General features: G+C 42.6%; 1 protein-coding gene across 2 annotated transcripts in view; it reads left to right on the forward strand.

Annotated features, from left to right (window-relative positions):
* The first annotated feature begins 629 nt into the window (after positions 1-629).
* The window catches only part of B3GALNT2 (beta-1,3-N-acetylgalactosaminyltransferase 2), a 45,155-nt gene continuing 22,758 nt past the window's right edge, over positions 630-23,026 (forward strand). The window contains exons 1-3 of one of the 2 annotated variants that reach the window (XM_007522924.3): positions 630-977; positions 12,902-13,049; positions 21,054-21,154. In XM_007522924.3, the coding sequence (XP_007522986.1) occupies positions 866-977; positions 12,902-13,049; positions 21,054-21,154 (361 nt within the window). In that variant the 5' untranslated portion in view covers positions 630-865. The other variant, XM_060191959.1, reaches the window with a different exon arrangement.

A 23,026-nucleotide genomic window follows, 5' to 3' on the forward strand; every position in this document is an offset into this window, starting at 1 on the left:
TCTGCCCTCCACCGGCCCCTGGCTGCTGCGTCCCGCAGTTGGATCCCCTGGGGGCAGCCTTACTCATCCTGAGTTCCTAGAGGACAGAAGCTGGCAAAGCGCCAGGGACACCTTGCACCTTCTAGAACAAGAATAATACTTGATGGTTCACCGCCGGAGATACCGGCACTGCGCTGTCTCATCCCGCAATTCGGATCAAGGAAACTTCAGTAGGACTCAACCACCCACAGAAAGCAGCCTTCCGCCTAAAAGAGCTCTGCAATATCTTAAGTCACTCTGTTAAAGCTGAGGCAACTAGCATCCTTTATCTCAGCAGAGTCTCTCTGCGGTAGGGGTTGCATCTGAGCCTCGGTTCGCCCGGCTCTACCTCCCCTTCGCCTTCGGATGGCAGCAGGCGTCAGTAGGAATACGCATGCTCTGTGTGGCTCCCCAACGCTTGGTCTCTGCACTTCCAAGTGACGGAACGAATCCGTGGGATTATGGGAAGTGTAGTTTATGAACCTCTAGGATCAGTGCTATGCCCTCTGCCCGGATCCAGAATGGGACTTCAATTCCCGGCTGGCTCGCGTGCGCGGGAGGGCACGCGAGGAAAGGGGGGCGGAGCGAGTAAAAGGTGGGCGTGTCCGGGAAAGTGCCAGTGTTGGGCGGGGCTTCGGCGGGCTGAGTCGCCGCCACCCGCGGATCCCGGATCGGTTCAGAGCTGTAGCAGCGCGGCCGGCGCGAGGGCGGGCTTTCCCGGAGTGGTCCTGCAGACGTCGGGCTCCGCTCCACAGCCGCGCACTTGCGGGTCCCTCCCATCTCTGCCGGGACGCGGGAGAACCCGGCGCACGGCGGGGGCGCGAGGTGGTGCCGGTGGGGGCGGCCAATGCGAAACTGGCTGGTGCTGCTGTGCCCGTGTGTGCTCGGGGCCGCGCTGCACCTCTGGCTGCGGCTGCGCTCCCCGCCGCCCGCCCGCGCCTCCGGGGGTGGCCCGGCAGGTGAGCTCCTGGGGCCGGGCGGTCTGGAGGGCGGGCGGCTTCCTCCGCGGGGGCCGGACCGAACACGGCAGCCCCTTGACAGAAACAAACGGCCCTTTTCATCTCTGGGCCGCTCCTCGCGTCCCCGCCGCTTCTCACCTCCACGTTTTCTTTTGGGACCCCCAAAGCGGCGGCGGCGACCGCAAGTCCTCTGGCCGCCCGGCAGGCCTGGTCCGAGCAAAGCGCGTGTCCTTCAGCCGCTCGGGCTCCGGGGCAGATCGCCCTCCCCCGACACTTGGTCTTATTTGGTCAAGACCTTCAGCTCTCAGCTTTTGGTGCGCGTTTTTTCTGGAAGGTGTCTGGGTTTTGCTCCAGAGGAGGAACTTTGCTAGGGGGAAATTTGCTGTGTCTGGCATTCTCGGAAAAACTCCGGTGAAAGTCAGCTAAACAAAGCTAGACTCCAAAAACGGCGCGATGGCGAGGGGAGTTGTTTTCTGTGAGTTGGGTTTGCAAAGCCTGCTAATAATCGAGCAAGACGATTGCAAATCATTTGACGATCCATTCGCTCTGAAACTCATTCTCCCACGGGAATGAAATCTTAGTTCTTGGTTAGCTGACGGATTAGTAAATAGAAAGCTTTGCTCGCATTTAATACCCTGTGGATTAAATGTGGATTATTGTCAATGAACTCTTATTCTACTGAACACTAAAGTTTTCCCTGATTATTTTCTTTTCCTTTTTTTTTTTTTAGAACGTGGCCTGGGATATTTAAAGAAAGCTAGACTTTTAAAAGTTATTTAGAAGGTGATGTTAATAGTTTTTGTTTATGACTACATTGGGAACTTTTTTTAGTGACTTGTACCCAGTACAACTTTGGAAATTAAGATTTGCCATTCAGAGAAGGCTCTGTGGCATAGTTTATAAGTGGAATTTATAGAAGCGTCTCTAAACAGCCCTCGGTGCCTCATTGCTGTAATTGAAATCATTTAAAAATATTTTTTAACTAGACAAACCTCAAGCTCTTTGAAAAGCTACGTGGCTTGAATAGAATTAAAATAAAATGTAGATTATTTAATGTAGTGTGACGGTGCATTTAGTCTGCTAAAAGATTGGGATCTTTGTTTTGTTTTTGTGGTGTGACCCAAGGAGAGTGCCATGAGTATGACGCGTTTTGTAACAGCTGTTGGATTTGTGTTTTAAGTTTACTTTTTTTGTAAGTTGAAGCAGCTGTAAAGGAATTCAGTTGTGGAACATGCTTAGAATAGGACCATAACCGTCATTTGGAGTTCCATAAACAAGCTAAAACTCTGCCTTCAAGCTTAAGACTTTAGTAAGTCTACCTAGCAATATATATATTTTAGAGATAAGTTGTCTACCTCCTCTTGTGTTTGAATGAGCCTGATTTGCCATCTAGTGAAAGTGGGTGGATTAGAGAAATGAGAGTGTAGAAGCAGGGAGGGCAACGGGCCCAGAAATGAGACCAGGGCTAGATATGTAAATTAACTTTAACTTTAGATTGATACTGTACAGACTGTCAAATAATAAACAATACATAAGTCTAAATGAAACTATACAGACTCCTTTTCCTTTTTTTTTTTTTTTTCAAATTTTACTTACTTTCCCTTTTGATGCCCTTGTTGCTTGTTGTTGTAGTTATTAATGTCGTTGTTAGATAGGACAGAGAGAAATGGAGAGAGGGGGGAGAAAAAGATAGACATTTGCAGACCTGCTTCACCGCCTGTGAAGCGACTCCCCTGCAGGTGGAGAGCCGGGGCCTCGAACTGGGATCCTTACCCCCGGTGCTTGCGCTTCGTGCCACGTGTGCTTAACCCACTGCTCTACCACCGGACTCCCACTGACTTCTTTTTCAATCGTGGTACCTTCAGTGGAGATGTCTTCATTGCTAAAAATGTCCTCAGCCCATAGTTTTTTTGTTATGTGTAAACTAAAACATTTCAGCTCTTAGACCTAAAGTGAGAGAAAACTGTAGCTTTTAAGTATCCTCCCATTGAATTAACATCTGAAGATTTTGTTTTTGTTCTTCTTCCTTTGTCTTTAGTCTCTTTAATTTGTAACAGCTTTTTTTTTTTTTGAAAAGGAAGATTTACCTTCTCTGAATATTAACAAAGGCCCTTTGACTTGCAGTTGATTCTGCAAATACTTGAGAGCTCACTCTGCCAACTCCTGGTATAGGTTGGAATTATTGCATCATCAAGATGAAGTCCAAACCCTCAGGCAGTTTACAATTTAGAAGGGAAGGCAACACACAGGAATGAGTTACTGAGTATCACAATGAAAGCGTGTGAGGCAAAAATGAAGCTGTTAAAATTGTGACACCTCCTCCTATTTTTCCTTCTCTTTCTCCTTCTTTCCTTCCTTTTTTTTTTTCCTTCTTCTTCTTACCCTTTTCCTTTTTATTTCCTTTCTAGATTTATGGGGGAGGGGAGAGCACCTTCTGGAGCCTGGAGTCTCATGCCTGCAGGTTCTGTCCTCTACCCACCCAACCACTTCCAGAGTCTATTGTACTATTATTTCACATAGAGAGATCAAGGTCATTTAAAGCACAGAGACCTCAGTGAAGAAAGTGAGCCCTATTGGTATGGGTATTCTAAGGTAATAGGCCACCTTACACAGCTGACATGGGGAAAGCAAATGCTGATGAGGAAGCTGGTTCCTCATGAGGTCAGCACACCTAAGGGTGGGAGTGGAGGTAGCTATTTTACTAGAGAATATAGCTCCGGGTTATCTGGATTGTAACATCTTAGTTTTGGATAATGCTTTAGCAGAAAGTATTTAATAGTTTGTTAAAGAAAATGACGTGAGAAGAGGAGCCTTTTCTTTCAAGAATGTTGGGAAAGAAGGAAGCTAATGAGAAAGAGCTGTAGTCCCTCAACAATGTTTGAGAGTGCTCACTCACTGAGTGTGATACTAGACACACAGTTCCTGCTCTCAGGGTGTTCACACTTGGTCCAGTAGACACAGACATGAGGCAAGTAGAGCATTGCGCTTGCTTTGCAGTTGTGTCCAAGGCTCATTCTTCTAAAACTGTTCCTGTGGGGGTCCGGCGGTAGTAGCACAGCCGGGTTAAGCGCATGTGGCGCAAAGCGCAAGGACCAGCATTCAGAATCCCGGTTTGAGCCCCCTTCTCCCCACTTGCAGGGGGGTCGCTTCACGGGCGGTAAAGCAGGTCTGCAGGTGTCTTTCTCTCCCCCTCTCTGTCTCCCCTCCTCTCTTGATTTCTCTCTGTCCTATCCAACAACAACATCAATGGCAACAATAACAACAACAACAAGGGCAACAAAATGAGAAAAAAAAAAAAAAAGCCTTCTGGGCCAGTGGATTCATAGTGCAGGCACTTAGCCCCAGCAATAACCCTGGAGGCAATAAAATAGAAGAAGAGTCAGTAAAACCCAGGGCAGTCTCTGGTTTATAATAAATACGGTATGGAAAAAAATATGGTATAAATTTTAGGGCATGTTAAAAGAGTGCCTGTGCTACCTACTGTGAGGTGTTTTGTGAGGTACCTGAAATGGGTCAGAGCACTTTGGGTAGTGTATGTGATAACTGCCCTCATTAGTAGATGTTTTATGTGATCTGAAAGATAACTTACATAATCTGAAAGCATAGCCCTAAGTATTACCAACTGAACTATTTCCATGGCTTTATAAGAAGTGTAGGTTTGGGGAGTTGGGCAGTAGCACAGTGGGTTAAGCGCATGTGGCGCAAAGCGCAAGGACCATTATAAGGATCTCGGTTTGACCCCCCGGCTCCCCACCTGCAGGGGAGTCGTTTCACAAGCAGTGAAGCAGGTCTGCAGGTGTCTGTCTTTCTTTCCCCCTCTGTCTTCCCCTCCTCTCCATTTCTCTCTCTCCTATCCAACAACAATGACAACAATAATAACTACAGCAATAAAACAACAAGGGCAACAAAAGGGAATAAATAAATAATAAAAAATAAAAATAAAAAAGTGTGGGTTTGTTGTTTGGGAATTGTTTTATTTCATATGAAATAGAGTTGACACACACACAGAGAGAAGCCGTAGTACATGCAAGTGCTGTGCTTTACCAGCTGAGCTAGCTTCCCAGGCCACTGACATTTTCTTTTTCTTTTTTTTACCAGAAACTTTAAGAAAGATTTTATTTATTCATCGGAGAAATAGGAAAGAAAAGGAGAACCAGAGTATCACTCTGGTGTATATGCTGCTAAGGATAGAACCTTAGCAAGGGACCTTGTGCTTGAGAGTTCTATGCTTTATCCACTGCACCTCCTGGACCAAATGATATTTTTATATCATTTGGGGAAAAACTACTTTGTGCTTCTCCTTTCAGACGATATGGATTCTTCTCTTATTTTTGAGAGTTATTTGATGCTCCTGATCCTGTCATGAGTTACCTTTGCTGCCAGTATCATATTCATGAAGTTCCTGTAGGAACACTTAATGTCTGTGTTCATCTCAGATTCCTGGGCTGACTTCTGAGTCTCAGTTTCTCCATAGTTCTGTGGATGAGAGATCTGACTGACACCAGGCGGCTGAAAGAACTAAGTTCTGGTCTGGAGTCTTTAGGAAGAAATCCACATCCTCCATGTCTGGACAGTTGGAGGTCTGATGTCCCCGATGGCCACCCCCAGCTCCTGGAGGTCACCTGTCTTTACAGCAGACATCTGTTACTACGGACCGCTGTCACAAGCCAGCGTGGAGACAGTGAGGCTCCCTTAGGCCTTCCAACCTGTCTGCCTTCCCTCTTTGGTTCGCCATTGACATTTCTATCAGTGATTGGTAACATATAAAAAGACAGTCCCCCCCAGGCTGGGAGTGTAGATAGATTCATCTACCATCACCTACCAATGCCCACCCATGTCCAGTAGAGAAGCAATTACAGAAGCCAGAACTTCCACCTTCTGCACCCCATAATGATCCTGGGTCCATTCTCTCAAAGGGATAAAGAATAGGAAAGCTTTCAAGGGAGGGGATTGGATATGGAGTTCTGGGGGTGGGAATTATGTGGAATTGTACCCCTCTTATCCTATGATCTTGTCAGTATTTTCATTTTATAAATACATCAGTAACAGTAAATAAGGCAGTCCCCTTGTATCAACTCTGTGTGTTAAGTGAAATTGTGATGAATAGAAATCTTTTAGTGCATTATTGTTTATTTCTTTAGTGTAAGTTCTTAGCCATGGAATTGGTGAACAGAAGTTAAACTGGAGCATTCTGAGGCATTTTTCTAAGTCTTTCCAAATTGCCCTGCAGAAAACTACCAAAATAATGTTCCTGTCCAGTAGTTTAGCAGGTTGATTATTTTCCTTGATATCACTATTAACTTCTCTTATCATTAGAAAAGACATTTGGCTATTACTGTTGCTGTTGTTGGATAGGACAGAGAGAAGTTGAGAGAGGAGGGGAAGACAGAGATGGTGAGAGAAAAACACCTGCAGATCTGCTTCACCATCTGTGAAGTGATCCCCCTTGCAGGTGGTGAGCCGGGGGCTTGAACCAGGATCCTTATGCCAGTCCTTGCGCTTCTTGCCATGTGTGTTTAACCCTCTGTACCACCACCTTGCTCCCAGATTCAGGAAATTTTATGAGTTGCAGATAAAGTGAATTCAAACCAGAAATCACCAAGACACATAATGAAAATGGTAAAGATCAGGGCTAGATAGTGGTGCACCCAGTAGAGCATACATGTTTCCATATGCAAAGACCTGAGTTCAAGCCCTCAGTCCCCATATGCATAGGAGAAGCTTTACAAATGGTGGATCAGTGTTGTCACTGTCTCGCTTCCTTTCTGTCTATCTCTCACTTTCTTTTTCTCTCTCTGTCTCACCCATTATCAAGTTAAAATCAAAACAGCTGCCAAGTAGAACTGGATATGGAGCCCCAATAATAACTGTGGTGTCAAAAAGAATGGCAAAGTTCAAAGATAAAGGGAATTCTAAAAGCAAGTAGAAAAACAAAGTGATCCACATAAGGCTACCAGCTGGTTTCTCAACAAAAACTAAGGACCAGAAGTACTTGCAGGTTATATTTAAAGTTTTGAATGGAAAGCACATCCACTCAAGAGTACTCTATCCAGCTAGTTTTTCAGATCAGCTTTAAAGGCACGATGAGGTGGCCGGACGGTGGTGCACCTGGTTAAGGGCACACAGCATGAAGTGCAAGGATCTGGGTTTGAGCCAGGGCTCCCTACCTGCTACAGGGACGTTTCACAAGTGATGAAGCAGGTTTGCAGGTGTCTTTCTCTCTCCCTCTGTATCCCCCCATCCCAATCAATTTCTCTCTGTCTCTACCCAGTAAAATGGAAAAAAAAAAAAAGACCACCAGGAGCATTGGATTTGTAGTGCTGGCACTGAGCCCCAGCAGTAATCCTAGAGGCAAAAAAAAAGGCTGGATGAGAAGCTTTTCAGAGAAATCACAGTTCAAGGATTACTACCACTGAACTGACCCTATTCTTATTGAAGATATATATATAATTGTTGAACAGTTCATATGGAACAAAGAAACAAAACAGGGAAAAGTAAAGTTTAATGAAGACATATCTGTGAATTTAGACTAGAAACTGAAGTTGCGAGAAGGATTTTGGGTGTAGTGGGCTACTAAGGAGACAGGAGTCCAGTGGACTTTGATGAATAGATAATGGTACTCTGGTGGTAGGAAAAGCATGATTATATTTTGAAGAGGTGAAAAATTGAGGTTCTACATATTAAGTCTTTTAACCAAGATAACTGCAAAAAAAAAATCCTCATCCTATTTTCTACAAACACAATGTAAATTATTTTGTAGCAAATATCTTTTGTAATTTCTTTATTGGGGAATTAGTGTTTTACATTCAAAAGTAAATACAATAGTTTGTAGCATAACATTTCCCAGTTTTCCATATAACAATACAACCCCCACTGGGTCCTCTGTCATCCTTCTTAGATCTGTATTCTCCCCACCCACCCACCCACCACAGAGTCTTTTACTTTGGTGCAATATGCCAATTCCAGTTCAGGTTCTACTTGTGTTTTCTTTTCTGATCTTGTTTTTCAACTTCTGCCTGAGAGTGAGATCATCCCATATTCATCCTTCGGTTTCTGACTTATTTTATTTAACATGAGTTTTTCAAGGTCCATCCAAGATCAGCTGAAAACAGTGAAGTCACCATTTTTTACTGCTGAGTAGTATTCCATTGGATATATATATACCACAGCTTGTTCAGCTACTCATCTGTTGTTGGACACCTGGGTTGCTTCCAGGTTTTGGCTATTACAAATTGTACTGCTAAGAACATATGTGTACACAGATCTTTTTGGTTGAGTGTGTTGGGTTCCTTAGTATATATCCCCAGGAGAGGAATTGCAGGATCATAGGGTAGGTCCATTTCTAGCCTTCTGAGAGTTCTCCAGACTGTTCTCCACAGAGGTTGGAACAATTAACATTTCCACCAGCAGTGCAGGAGGGTTCCTTTGACCCCACAACCTCTCCAGCATTTGCTGCTGTTCCCTTTTCTGATGCATGACATTCTCACAGGAGTGAAGTGGTATCTCATTGTCTTTATTTGCATTTCTCTGACAGTCAGAGACTTGGAGCATTTTTTCATGTGTTTCTTGACCTTTTGGATCTCTTCTATGGTGAATATTCTGTCCATGTCCTCCCCCCATTTTTGGATGGGGTTATTTGTTGTCTTGTTGTTGAGATTTGCAAATTCTTTATATATTCTGTTTACTAGCCTCTTGTCTGACGTGTATGGCATGTAAAGATCTTCTCCCATTCTGTGAGGGGTCTCTTGGTTTGGGTAGTAGTTTTATTAGCTGTGCAGAAGCTTTTTAATTTGATATAGTTCCATAGGTTTATGCTTGCCTTAGTCTTTTTTGTAATTGGATTCGTTTCATTGAAGATGTCTTTAAAATGTATGCAGAAAAGAGTTCTGCCAATATTTTCCTCTAAGTATCTGATGGTTTCTGGTCTAACATTCAAGTCCTTGATCCACCTGGAATTTACTTTTATATTTGGTGAGATATAGTGGTTCAGTTTCATTCTTCTGCATATTTCAACCCATAGTTTCCAACACCATTTGTTGCAGAGACTCTGCTTTCCCCATTTAATGGTCTGGGCACTTTTGTCAAAGATTAGATGTCCATAGGTGTGGGGGCTTACTTCTGGGCTCTCAATTCTATTCCACTGGTCAGTGTGTCTGTTCATGTTCCAGTACCAGGCAGTTTTAATGACAATGGCCCTATAATACAATTTGAGATCTGGGAGTGTGATGCCTCCAGTTCTGTTCTTTCTTTTCAAGATTGTTTTGGCAGTTCTAGGTCTTTTCTGGTTCCAGATAAACATTTGTAGCATTTGTTCTATTCTCCTAAAAAATGTGGTTGGGACCTTGATGGAGATAGCATTAAATTTGTAGATGGCTCTGGGTAGTATATTCATTTTGATGATGTTAATTCTTCCATCCTGTGAACATGGAATATCTTTCCACTTCTTCGTGTCTTTTTCAGTTTCCTTGAGTAGTGACTCATAATTTTCAGTCTTTCACTTCTTTGGTTAGGTTTATTCCTAGATATTTTATTGTTTTTGTTGCTATAGCAAAAGGAATAGATTTCTGGATTTCAACTGCTTCTAACTTAGTGTTTGCATAGAGGAATGCCACTGACTTTTGATTGTTAATTTTGTAGCCTGACACCTTACTGTATTTCCTAATGATTTCCAAAAGCTTCTTGCTGGATTCCTAAGGTTTTTCTATGTATATTATCATATCATCTGCAAATAGGGAGAGTTTGACTTCTTCTCTTCCAATCTGTATGCCTTTAATTCCTTGCTCCTACCTGATTACTACAGCAGGAACTTCCAACACTATGTTGAATAGTCATGGTTCTTCTTCTTCTAGCATTTGCCCTTCCGTAGCCAGTCAACAGCGTCAGGTTGAGCCTGATGTAAAGTTTCGAGACCTCCTTTGAATCTGGAGAGGTGGCAGTCGTTGACTATGTGGGTCATAGTCTGTCTGGAGCCGCAGGGGCAGTTCGGGTCATCTCTGGCTCCCCAGCGATGGAACATAGCGGCGCACCGGCCATGGCCTATCGATTGAGGAGGGCCCAATCATAACGTGCTAGGTCAAAGCCGGGTTGACGCTTGCAGGGGTCTGTGATGAGGTGTTTGTTCTTTACCTCAGCTGACTACCAACTCTGTTTCCAAGAGACTGGAACAGAGAAGTTCAGTGTAGGCATAGGGGACCAGATTGGGTGACGAGACGTCAAGCGTTGAACAGGGTGGGCGAAGATATCCGCGTATATTGGCAGGTCCGGTCGAGCATAGACGTGGGAAATGAACTTAGATGATGCCGCATCCTGACGAATATCTGGCGGGGCGATGTTGCTAAGAACTGGCAGCCATGGAACCGGGGTGGAACAGATGGTTCCAGAAATTATCCTCATGGAGGAATATAATTTGGAATCGACCAAGTGGACATAGGGGCTACGGAACCATACTGGGGCACAGTATTCTGCAGTGGAATAGCATAATGCCAGAGATGATGATCGTAGTGTGGAAGCGCTCGCGCCCCATGAGGAGCTGGCCAGTCTTGCAATGATGTTATTCCTCGCGCCCACCTTTGCTGCAGTTTTTATGAGATGTTTGTGAAATGACAGAGTGCGATCTAGAGTAACGCCAAGATAGACTGGCTGGGCTTCATGCCGGATTCTCGTATCGCCAAGCTGCACATTAAGCTCATGCGAGGCCGAGGCATGGTGTAGATGGAAAACAGATGATACCGTTTTTGCAGTGCTAGGGATTAGTCGCCATTTTTTACAGTAATCAGATATCAGAGACATGTCTTTCGTGAGTGTTTCCTCGAGGATGTCGAACTTGGATGCCTGAATTGCACAGCAGATGTCATCGGCGTAGATGAACTTCCTTGAAGAAGTTTCTGTGAGGTCATTGATGTAAATATTAAATAGCGTAGGAGCCAGAACAGAGCCCTGGGGGAGGCCACTTGAGACAAGTCTCCATCTGCTAGACTTGTCACCCAGATGCACCCGGAATCTTCTGTTTTGGAGAAGAAACGATATAGTGTTGGCCACCCATGGAGGCAGGCATCTTGAGATCTTGACTAGGAGACCATGGTGCCAGACCATGTCATAGGCTGCTGTGAGATCAACAAAGACAGCACCCGTCTTTAAATTCTTCTGGAATCCATTTTCAATGTAAGTTGAGAGGGCCAAGGCTTGTTCGCAGGTAGATCTTCCTGGGCGGAAACCAGCGTGGGTGGGTGATAGGAATTTCTCTGTACAGGAGAAATACGTGACAGAAGCAGCCTCTCAAGGAGTTTGTAACACATGGAGAGGAGAGAAATTGGTCTATAGCTGGCGGCCAGTGTCGGGTCTTTCTTTGGTTTCAAAACTGCTATTATCTTCACACGATGCCAAATTTTGGGCATAGATTCAGATTCCAAGATGTGGGACAGGAATGAAGTGAGCCACTTCTTTGCCGTGGGGCCCAAGTTAAGAATGAGTTCTGGGGTGATGTTATCATAGCCAGCAGCTGTTCCCAGTTTAACCCTCTTCAAAGCGTCTTCCAGTTCAGACAGTGTAAAGGGAGAGGGTTTTGGAGATGGACAAGATAACCGGAAGTGGGATGACCACTCATGGGAAATTTCTCTTTTCCAGACTGGGTCGATCTTAGCACGTCCAACTTGAGTTAGGTGACTGGCCACTGAGTTTGGAGATACGGGAGGATGGGAGACGGGAGGGGGTTGGCTACCGGCACCCAGACTATGAAGAAGCTTCCAGGCCTTCCTACTTGAGTGGGTGAAGTTCAGACTTTCCATGAGTTGTTGCCAGCGGGCTTGGCGTGCTGCATCCAGGGAGGCAATGAGATGGTCTGCCACATCTGGGTCGCCCGACTCATCATGCTGCTTTAGTAGTTGCTCGCATTCAGCATCAAGACAAGGCGTATAGTTAGCACGTCTCCCACGAGGAATGGCTTGAGAAGCTGCTTTGAAGATGGCTTGGCGGAAGCGCCTGTAGGAATCTTCAGAGGGGATAGAGTTAATTGGAATTGCAGGAATAAATTTGTTGGTAAGATCACTGAACAGACGCCAGTTTGCTTTCTGAAAGTTCCATCTTAGTCATGGTGATAGTGGACATCCCTGTTTAGCACCTGATCTGAGTGGAAATGCTTCCAGTTTTTCACCATTGAGTATGATGTTGGCTGTAGGTTTGCTATATATAGACTCCACTATCTTCAGGAATTTTCCATCTATTCCCATTTTTTGTAGTGTTTTGATCATAAAGGGATGTTGTATTTTGTCAAAGGCTTTCTCTGCATCTATTAATATCACCATGTGGTTTTTGGTCTTGCTTTTTGTTGATATGGTGGATCACGTTGATTGATTTACGTATATTAAACCAACCTTGCATGCCTGGGATAAACCCCACTTGGTCATGATGAACAGTCTTTTTAATATACTGCTGTATCCGGTTGGCTAGAATTTTGGTCAATATTTTAGCATCTATGTTCATCAGAGATATTGGTCTGTAGTTTTCTTTTTTGGTTATGTCCCTGTCTGCTTTTGGTATCAAAGTGATGTTGGCTTCATAGAAGCTTGAAGGGAGTATTCCAGTTCCTTCAATCTTCTGGAAGACTTTTAAAAGTAGAGGTATTAGTTCTTCTTTGAAGGTTCTGTAGAATTCATTTGTAAAGCTATCTGGTCCAGGACTTTTATTTTTGGGAAGATTTTTTACAACTGTTTCAATTTCATTAGCTGTGATGGGCCTGTTCATGTTATCCACTTCCTCCTTACTTAGTTTTGGAAGTTGGTAGTATCTAGGAAATCATCCATCTCTTCCAGGTTCTCTAGCTTGGTGGCATATAGTTGTTCACAAATTTCTTCATGTTATATATGAACCTAACAGTAATTGAAACTGAAATTTCTAACTTACTTTTTTTTTTTTTTCCCTGTTTCCAGATCAGTTGTCCTTATCTCCTCAGTGGAAGTTTAGTCATTATGATGTGGTGGTTGGTGTGTTATCAGCTCGCAATAACCATGAACTTCGAAATGTAATAAGAACTACCTGGCTGAAGCATTTAACACAGCATCTGGAATTAAGTCAACGGTAGGTTTTCTGAGTTTCCACCTTGGCTGATTTTTTTTTTTTAAGGCTTTATTTATTGGTGAGAAAGATAGGAAAGAGAGAAAGATCCAGACATTCTGGTACATGTGCTGCCGGGGATTGAACTCGATATATTATGCTTGAAAGTCCAATATCTTATCTACTGTGCCATCTCCCAGACCATCACTTTGCCTGACCTATTAACAAATCTTTTTGAAGATTTCTTCTTGAACAAAGATGTTAATTCAGATGTGATCTTTTTTCTTTGGGGAGAAAAAAAATAGCTATAAATGCAACCAACAAATAAGTTGAACCAAAGTTTTAAGCTAAAAGTTGAGTTAGGGAGCTGGATGGTAGTATACCTGGTTAAGTGCACATAGTACTAAGCACAAGGACCCGGGTTTGACCCTCCCACTCCCCACCTTCAGTGGGTATACTTCATGAGCAGTAAAGCAAGTCTACAGGCATCTGTCTTTCTCCTCTATCTCCCCTTCTTCTCTCAGTTTCTGTCTTATCAAATAAAATAGAAACAAAAAAAAAAAGAAGAATGGCTACCAGGAGCAGTGGATTTGTAGTGCTGGCACCAAGCCCCAGCAATAACCCAGGTGGCAAAACAAAACAAAAAAGTTAGTTTGAATAGACTGTGTTCATTGGTCAACATACCCAATAGAGATAACTTAGTTATTGCTATTTAATTTTTGTGTGTGCAAACTATTCTAGAATAGTTTTTGGCATAGACCCATGTATGTCTATAAATATTTTGTTCTTTACTAACTTCACAGAGATATACTTGTTTTCAGTTATAGAGTGCTCTTTTTAGTTGTATAACTTGCAGTGTGTGCACCATGCCATTCATATTCCTTTCTGTGACTACCCTTTCAAAGTTGAGCTTTGGTACCAAATTTGTGTTGACATTGAAATGGCTCATCTGTTAGGTAGGAACCTTCATTTTCTGAGTAAGAGCATTCCCTCGTAGATTAAAGGCAGGGAAGACTGAACTTCTAATTTTGTAAAAGCTCTTTGTGACTCTCCATGGATTACATTAAAACTGTGTTTCTTCTGACAGAGTATCTGTCCAAGTGAATTGCAGTAAATTTTCCTGTCACTAGGAGTGTGAGCATTTATAGATTTCCTGTCTTACTCATAGCAGTAAGAATAGTTAACACCTGCAAGGGGGAAGCTTCACAAGTGGTAAAGCAGGTCTGCAGGTGTCTTTCTGTCTCCCTCTCTGTTTTCCCCTCCCCTCTCAATTTCTCATTGTCCAATGGGGAAAAAAAAAGTTGGGAGAGTAGGGGGATTTCATTGAATGTTTGTGATAGTTTTAAAAAACAGACTTGGGGTGGGAAGATCCTGCATCCACTAACTTGGTGCACACACAGAAGGTTGGCAAATATCTACAATAATGTAATTTGCAAGTTTATTCATTTGTTTATACTTTTACTCTAAATGCTAGCTATTTATGAAAGATAGTCACGTAGTAATTCATAAACGAAGGTATTGACATTTTTGTATTTATGGCTTGTTTACAATATTTCATTTCATTGAAGACCCCACACTCCACATATATTTAAGGACCTTATTTAACCACAGACCTTTGTAGGAAGTCAATAATAGTCAGTTTCTCAAGTATTTGTTAAAAATTGTTGAGGGGCTAAATTACTTAACAAGAAAATAAGGTATTTAAATAAAAAGGAGCAGTCTAGGATGATTGCTAGCTTTTTAATTTGGACAGCAATGAAATTAATAGTCAAGACAGAAAAATAAAAGCTAGATGAGAAGAGTACTTAAAAATAATTTTTTTTTTATTAGCTAGGACAGAGAGAAGTGGAGCGAGGAGGGGAAGATAGGAGGAGAGAAAGATAAACACCTGCAGACCTGTTTCACCGCTGAGGCAACTCCCTTGCAGGTGGGGAGCAAGGAGCTCAAACTGAGATCTTGGCCCGGGTCCTTGCATTTTGTATTATGTACTATATGCGCTTAACCTGGTGCGCCACTGCCTGACTCCCTTAAAATTTTTTTATTAGTGATTTAATAATGACTGACAAAATTGTAGGGTGAAAGCACTATACAATTCCATACAGTTGCCACCACCAGAGTCCCATATCCTCTCCCCTCCATTGGAAATTTCCCTGTTCTTTATCCCTCTGGGAGTATGGATCAAATTTCTTTACGAGGAGTAGAAGGTGGAATGTCTGGCTTCTGTAATTGTTTCTCTGCTGAACATGGGCATTGCCAGGTTGACCTATACCCTCAGCCTATTTCTATCTTTCCCTAGAGGAGTAGGGCTCTGGGGAGGTGGGCTTCCAGGACACATTGGTGAGGTCATCTGCCCGGGGAAGTCAGGTTGACATCATAGTAGCATTTGCAACTTGGTGGTTGAAAAGCATTAAAAATATAAAGCAAAAAAAAAAAATATATATATATATATATATATATATAGTAGAATAAATTGTTTAATAATCAGGAAGCTAAGATTAAGAATATAGCAGATGAAAATTGGGGTCTTCGAGTTGGAAGGAACTAGGAAGTCTATTTTAGGTATATTCCAAGAGGCCCATGACTTTAATAATTTTTGCCTGAGCCCAACGATTGACATGCAGGTGGGCTAGGAGTTTTGTCTGAGAAGTTGAGGATAGGACTAGAAAGTTGGATCAGGGCAGAGAGAAGCTCCCAAATATGGGGAAAGTATATACTTTTTTAATATACTTTTTTTAAATATACTTTTATTAACTGCAAACCCCATCAGTCTGACCTAGGGCCTATGTCTATTCATATTTAGCACAGGAGCTTGTGAACCTCTGCATCCCTGTAGGTCTGAGCTCACATCCCATGGTAATAGCTAGGAACATTCTAGACCACACCCATTTCAGGGCCAGTGACAGACTATGTTCACCCAGCCTCCCTTTAGAGAATACAATTTCTACCATTGTTGAGAAGAGTACTTTTCATATAAAAGAAGCTAAGTTATGTATATGTATTTGACTTTTCTGCAGGCAATTATGTGTTTTCCAACTGGCTCTTTTGGGGAAAAATATACTTATATGTACTTGTATGTTTATTATAAATTTTAGTATAAAAAGTATATAGCACTTAATAGATAGAATATGTATAGCTCTTTATTGAAAATTTCACCTACTGATTCTCAGGATGTTTTATTGCCAGACTTTTATATCTATAATAACCAACTTAAGGTTACAGAGGACAAAAGTATGTAGTTCTGACTTAAGTGTTTTCTTTAAGTTGAAGAGTAAGACTAATGTAACAAAACTTCACTTATTCCCTATAAGGACTACTGAATCAAGTAGGGTTTTTAAAAACAGAATGTTTCTTCATCTTTTAAAAAATTGTTTTAATTTGTTCGAAAAAAATTGTTTTAATTTAATTTTTTATTTATAAAAAGGAAACATTGACTTCATCTTTTTTATTCACAGTGAAATAGCCACAGATTCATTACTCACTGAAATTTAGTCTGTTCTCCACCATTTAAAAACTATCATTGGGGTCCAGGAGATGGTGAAAGGACTGGGGTCTTGAGCCCCTACTTCCCACCTATAGGTGAAGCAAGTCTGCAGGTGTTGATCTTCCTCTCTAGCTCTCTGTCTCCCTTTCCCTACTCAATTTCCCTATCATGTAAAATAAAAAGGGGCAGGGAGAGGCGAGAGGTAAATGTCTACAAAGAGCAAGTGGTTTCATCATGTTGGCACTGAGCCCCAGAGATAACCTGGTGGCAATGAAAATAATAATAATAACAACCACAACAAGGGCAACAAAATGGGGAAAATGGCCTCCAGGAGCAGTGGATTTGTAGTGCAGGCACCGAGCCCTAGCAATAACCCTGGAAATAAATAAATAATGAATAAATAAATAAATAAATAAAATAACAGAGAGGGAGAAGAAGAGAAACCATAAGGCTGCTTCCTCCTTTTTATGTTTCTGCTACCAGGCTTCCACTGGCACTTCATGCGTATGCAACCCTACCACTCTCGACAGATTCTTTTATTCCCCCTTCAAATAGTGAGAAACAGAAAGACTGAGAGTATGTGAGGGCGATCTGGCTGCGACATCTGTCACCCCTTTGATTGCCAGGGTTGATTCGGCTGATCTGGCTGGCTAGACGGGTGTCCCCTTCCTCCCTCACCACTCCATGTGCATCCCTCCCGAAGCTGCGCACTCGGTCAAAGAAGATGGCCTTCCGGGCCGGTCTTCAGTCAAGGATATACAAGTAGCTGCGCTCCCCTGCTAGAACCTTCAAACAAGCTCTCAGAAAGACTGAAAGAGAATTAGAGACAGATACCATATTACCACTCCAACACTCTTAAAGCTTCCCCTTTTGCATGGTGCTCCTATGTGGTGACCAGGGCCTTGAACTCAGGTCTTTGCACATGGTCAGATGCGTACACAACCAGGTGCGCTCTCTCCCAGCCCCTACCTTCATCGTTTTTATGAAGTTCTGAGGTGCAAATTCTGGGTGTCACACACTCTTGAATCCAGCATTTTACTACTTAGTCCCTCCATACTTTTTTAAAAAAATTATTATCTTTATTTATTGGACAGAGACAGACAGGAATTGAGAGGGAGAGAGTCAGAGAAACAGACTGGCTTTTTTTTTTTTTTTTTTTTTGGGTGAGATCTTTCCTTTTTTTTTTTTTTTTTTTTTTAATTTTTTATTTAAGAAAGGATTAATTAACAAAACCATAGGGTAGGAGGGGTACAACTCCACACAATTCCCACCGCCCAATCTCCATATCCCACCCCCTTCCCCGATAGCTTTCCCATTCTCTATCCCTCTGGGAGCATGGACCCAGGGTCATTGAGGGTTGCAGAAGGTAGAAGGTCTGGCTTCTGTAATTGCTTCCTCGCTGAACATGGGCGTTGACTGGTCGGTCCAAACTCCCAGTCTGCCTCTCTCTTTCCCTAGTAGGATGGGTCTCTGGGGAAGCTGAGCTCCAGGACACATTGGTGGTGTCTTCAATCCAGGGAAGTCTGGCCGGCATCCTGATGACACCTGGAACCTGGTGACTGAAAAGAGAGTTAACATACAAAGCCAAACAAATTGTTGTGCAATCATGGACTCAAAGCTTGGAAAAGTGGAGAGGTAGTATTAGGGAGGTACTCACTGCAAACTCTAGTATACTTCTGCTTTCTTACTTTGGTGCCATACTCCAAACTCAGTCAATTTCTGCTTTGCGTTTCTACTTCTTTTTTTTTTTTTTTACATGCATAACATTCCCCAGATTCCCATTTAGCAATACAACCCCCACTATTTAATTTTTTTTTTTTTAAGATAGAAGAAAGATACATAAAGAGAGATAAAGACACCACAGCACCAAAGCTTCCCCCAGAGCAGTGGTTCAAGCCTGGATCACTTACTAGGCAAAACCATGTTCTATGCATGTGTATAAATGAGACACAATAGCTGTAGTTTTGATTTCAAAACAGTGATTTATTAATATAGATGTATATTAAGAGGGAAAGACATAGAAATATAGCCTTAGAGGAACAGGTAGCAGCAAATATACAAGCCATCAAACTTCAGATTGGTGTACTTACAACGTCCACCATTTTTAGCTGGGTGGAGTCCCACTTGAGAATAAGCAGCACAAGTATACAAGCAGTCAGATGTCCAATCAGGTGACTTATGATATCCACTGTTTCTAGCTTGAGAAGCCTGATTTCAAAATAGCTAGGGGGAGTCCTGATTGAGAGTCTTGAGCAGAGTGTTCCCTTTCCACAGCTGAGACTCAAGCCAACCCAAGCAGAGTCTATATATATCAAACAGTTTTGTTTTGTTTTTTACCTCCAGGCCAGCACTATGAATCCACTGCTCCTGGGGGCTATAATAGTTTTCCCATTTTATTGCCCTGTGGTTGTTATTGTTACTGTTGTTATAGCTGTTGTTGTTGTTGGATAGGATAGAGAGAAATGGAGAGAGGAGGGGAAGATAGAGAGGAGGAGAGAAAGATAGACACCTGCAGACCTGCCTCACCACCTGTGAAGCGACCCCCCCCTGCAGGTGGGGAGCTGGGTGCTCGAACCAGGATCCTTACACTGGTCCTTGCGCTTTGCGCCATATACGCTTAACCCACTGCGCTATCGCCCTGCCCCCATATCAAACAGTTTTTGACTTTAGTTTGTTACTTTGGCATGTTCCTTTTCCCAGAAAGGCCTGTTTTTCTTCAAAGTTAATAACTGCTTCACAATATAATATCTATAAGTAAATGGCCAGTTTGAGAAGAGAATACCTTACTGATACTGAGAGAGGGCAGGATAGTCCTCCTCCCAAGGCCTGTTTGAATATAACCATTTAACAGTTTCTATTCCACTCAACAGTTGTAGATGTCCCAGCATGTAGGCTGCTTGCTGGTCAACTCATGGCAAAACATATTCCATCTTTGCTATAAGCAGGCTATCTAGCCATAGCTCCTGCAAACCAGTAGGAACAAGCTTTAGTACAAAGCTGCCGGTAGGTCATCTAGATGAAGATGATCAGTGGGTCTTCTACTTGGAAGACTCATCTAAATTAGGCTAATTCAGGCATCATTCTCAGCTAATTAATGCCTTGGGAATAAATATTGACCAGGGGGAGCAAGTTTTAAAAAAAATGAGTAGAGGTAATGTTCACTTTTTTTTTTTTTGCCTCCAGGGTTATTGCTAGAGCCCGGTGCCTGCACCACAAATCCACTGCTCCTGAAGGATTTTTTTCCCCATTTTTTGTTGTCCTTGTTGTTGTCGTCATTATTGTTATTGTTGCCATTGATGTTGGATAGGACAGAGAGAAATGGAGAGGGGGGGAGAGAAAGATAGACACCTGCAGACCTGCTTTACACTTGTGAAGCGACCCCCCCCCCCCCTGGAGGTGGGGAGCCGGGGGCTCAAACCAGGATCCTTACGCCGGTCCTTGTACTTTGTGCCATGTGTGCTTAACCTGCTGTGCTACTGCCTGACCCCCCCCCCATTGCCCACTCTTAACGGGCAAGCTAGGAAGAAGAGTCAGTGGTGCCTACTGAGCAGACTCTTTTAAAGGAGGGAGAAAGCATTAACAAGACAGTGCTAGGGAGCTGTAGAGAAGTCTGGGGCCAGCTGGGAGCACACCAGGTTGAGCGCACATGTTGCAAGCCTCAAGGACCCAGGTTCAAACCTGAGCTAGCTGTTGGGCCAGGAACACGAATCTTGAACCAAAGGGGTGCAAATACATAATGCAGATATAGACATATTTTAGATGTGTTATAAGATGTGGACTTTTCTGTAGTTTGCTTTTAAAAACTTTGCAGGGATTGGGCGGTAGTGCAGCAGGTTAGCGCAGCAGGTCTGCAGGTGTGTCTTTCTCTGCCCTTCTCTGTCTTCCCCTCCTCTCTCAATTTCTCTCTCATATCCAACAACGACATCAATAACAACAATAATAATAACCACAACAACAATAAAACCACAAGAGCAACAAAAGGGGAAAAAATGGCCTCCAGGGGACCAGGTGGTGGTGCACCTGGTTGAGCGCATGTATTACAATGTACAAGGACCCTGGTTTGAGCCCCTGGACCCCACCTGCAGGGGAAAACTTTGCAATTGGTGAAGCGGTGCTGCAAGTGTCTTTCTGTCTCTCTCCTTCTCTATCATCCTTTTGATTTCTGGCTGTCTCTATCCAATAAATAAAGATAATAATAAAAAAAATTTAATGGCCTCCAGGAGCATTGGATTCATAGTGCAGACACCAAGCCCCAGCAATAACCCTGGAGGCAAAAAAAAAAATTATTTGCTGGTAACCAAGCCAAGAATACTCATGCTTGCATTCATGACAGTACTATAGTAGAGGACTTGCACAGAACTCACTTGGTAGGCAGCAACTTTGGGTTTGCTTGCTCCTCCTTTTTGCTAGACTCAGAAGAGTAAAGTCAGAATTAATCCCAGTAAATACTTAACATCTCAAAGTAAAAACTCTGAAATGGGCATGAGGAAATGTGCATGTGCAAGGTGAAGACCAGTAACCGATGTTAATGCCAACACATCTCTCAGTGTGCTTGTGAAGTTCATAATAGGTGCTCATGGCTGTGACATCCCTGTGGAAGACAGAGAAGATCCTTATTCCTGCAGATTACTCAACATCACAAATCCAGGTAAGATTCTTCTGCCTCAGCCCTACAACTGCCATATGTGAGTCTGATGTTGGGAAGTTGCTAAGCTCAGTAATATGGTGGTCTGTTGTTAGCAGATGAAAATTGAATTTTCATCCAAATTTATTTCTCATCCTTAGGAGATGAACTAGTAGTCATTTTATGGTTACTGTTTGTGAAAATGCTCTATAGATGCATATATTATAAAGACCCAGTGGAGTTTAATTCTTTTCTTCCAGCATGATTCAAATGTGGCTAGAAATTCTTGTGCATAGGTAAATCTTGAATTACTGAATTTGGAAAAAAGTTGGAAAACCACTGTTTTCACCAACTTATTGACTTACAATGGCCTTGATATAAAAATTATAAATTAACTTTCTTGTTAGGGGAAAATGACAAGAGGGCCCTGAAACCCAATTTATTCAGGACCCAGAGAGAGAAGAGGAAAAAAGGAAGGACATTCAGAAGTATTAATAAGTGTAGTTGTGGCTTAAAATGGAAGAGAAGGCAGGACCATAGAAAAAATGGACAAAAGATAGATAGATAGATAGATAGATAGATAGATAGATAGATACGACTATAGAAAAAATGGGCAAAAAATAGACAGACAGATATAGAAATAATAGTCATTCCACTGGTCTCATTACTTCAGTGCATCTAGATACATGTATTGAAGATATAGATTATTTAAAAAAAAAAAAAAGATACAGATTTACCCAAATTTTGTGAAGCAAACACTTGGATAGCAAATTTTTGTGCAGCAAGCATTAGGAATATGGAAACCTAAGAATGTATGAAATCATTTTGCTATGCATCACCTCTTTTTGTGGGGTGTGTGTAATTGCACTACTGTGGCAATTGGGTGAAGTAGCTCAGTGATGGAGTGCATGATCTTGGGAGTCGGATGGTAGTGCAGCGGGTTAAGTGCAGGTGGCGCAAAGCACGAGGATCCCAGTTCAAGCCCCTGGCTCCCCTGCAGGGGAGTCAGTCGCTTCACAAGTGGTGAAGCAGGTCTGTAGGTGTCTTTCTCTCCCCCTCTCTATCTCCATTTCTCTCTGTCCTATCCAACAATGACAACATTAACAACAACAACAACAATAATAACTACAATAATAAAACAAGGGGGAGTGCATGATCTTAAGTGACAGTAGTGACAAAAATTTCCAGAAAGAGTAGATAATATGAATACAACATGTTAGTGTTATTCTAACAGAAAGATGTATACCACATAGAATAAATTTTATAAAATAAATAATAAAATAATAATAGCCATCCCATATCTGTGACCTTGAAAGAACCCCTGCAGTTTCCAGTGGAGGGAATAGGGACATAGAATTCCGGTGGTGCAGGTTCCAGATGCCAGCATGATGCCGACCAGAATTCCCTGGACTGAAGACCGCACCAATGTGTCCTGGAGCTCTGCTTCCCCAGAGACCCACCCTACTAGAGAAAGAGAGAGGCAGACTGGGAGTATGGACCGACCAGTCAATGCCCATGTTCAGCGGGGAAGCAATTACAGAAGCCAGACCTTCCACCTTCTGCAACCCACAACAACCCTAGGTCCGTCCATACTCCCAGAGAGATAGAGAATGGGAAAGCTGTCAGGAGGGGATGGGATATGGAGATCGGGTGGTGGGAATTGTGTGGAGTTGTACCCCTCCTGTCCTATGGTTTTGTTAATGTCTCCTTTCTTAAATAAATTAAAAAATAAAAATAATGTAAAAAAAAAAGAATTCTGGTGGTGGGAATGGTGTGGAAATTTGTACCCCTGTTATTTTGTAATTTTATAAATCACTGATAAAAGTAATTGATTAATTAACTTTCTCTAAGAATTAGTGCCTAAACTTCTGCAAAAGAAACAAATAGTGGAACACT

The sequence above is a fragment of the Erinaceus europaeus genome, chromosome 6 (assembly GCF_950295315.1).
Source record: "Erinaceus europaeus chromosome 6, mEriEur2.1, whole genome shotgun sequence".
In the NCBI taxonomy this organism is placed as follows: Eukaryota; Metazoa; Chordata; class Mammalia; order Eulipotyphla; family Erinaceidae; genus Erinaceus; species Erinaceus europaeus.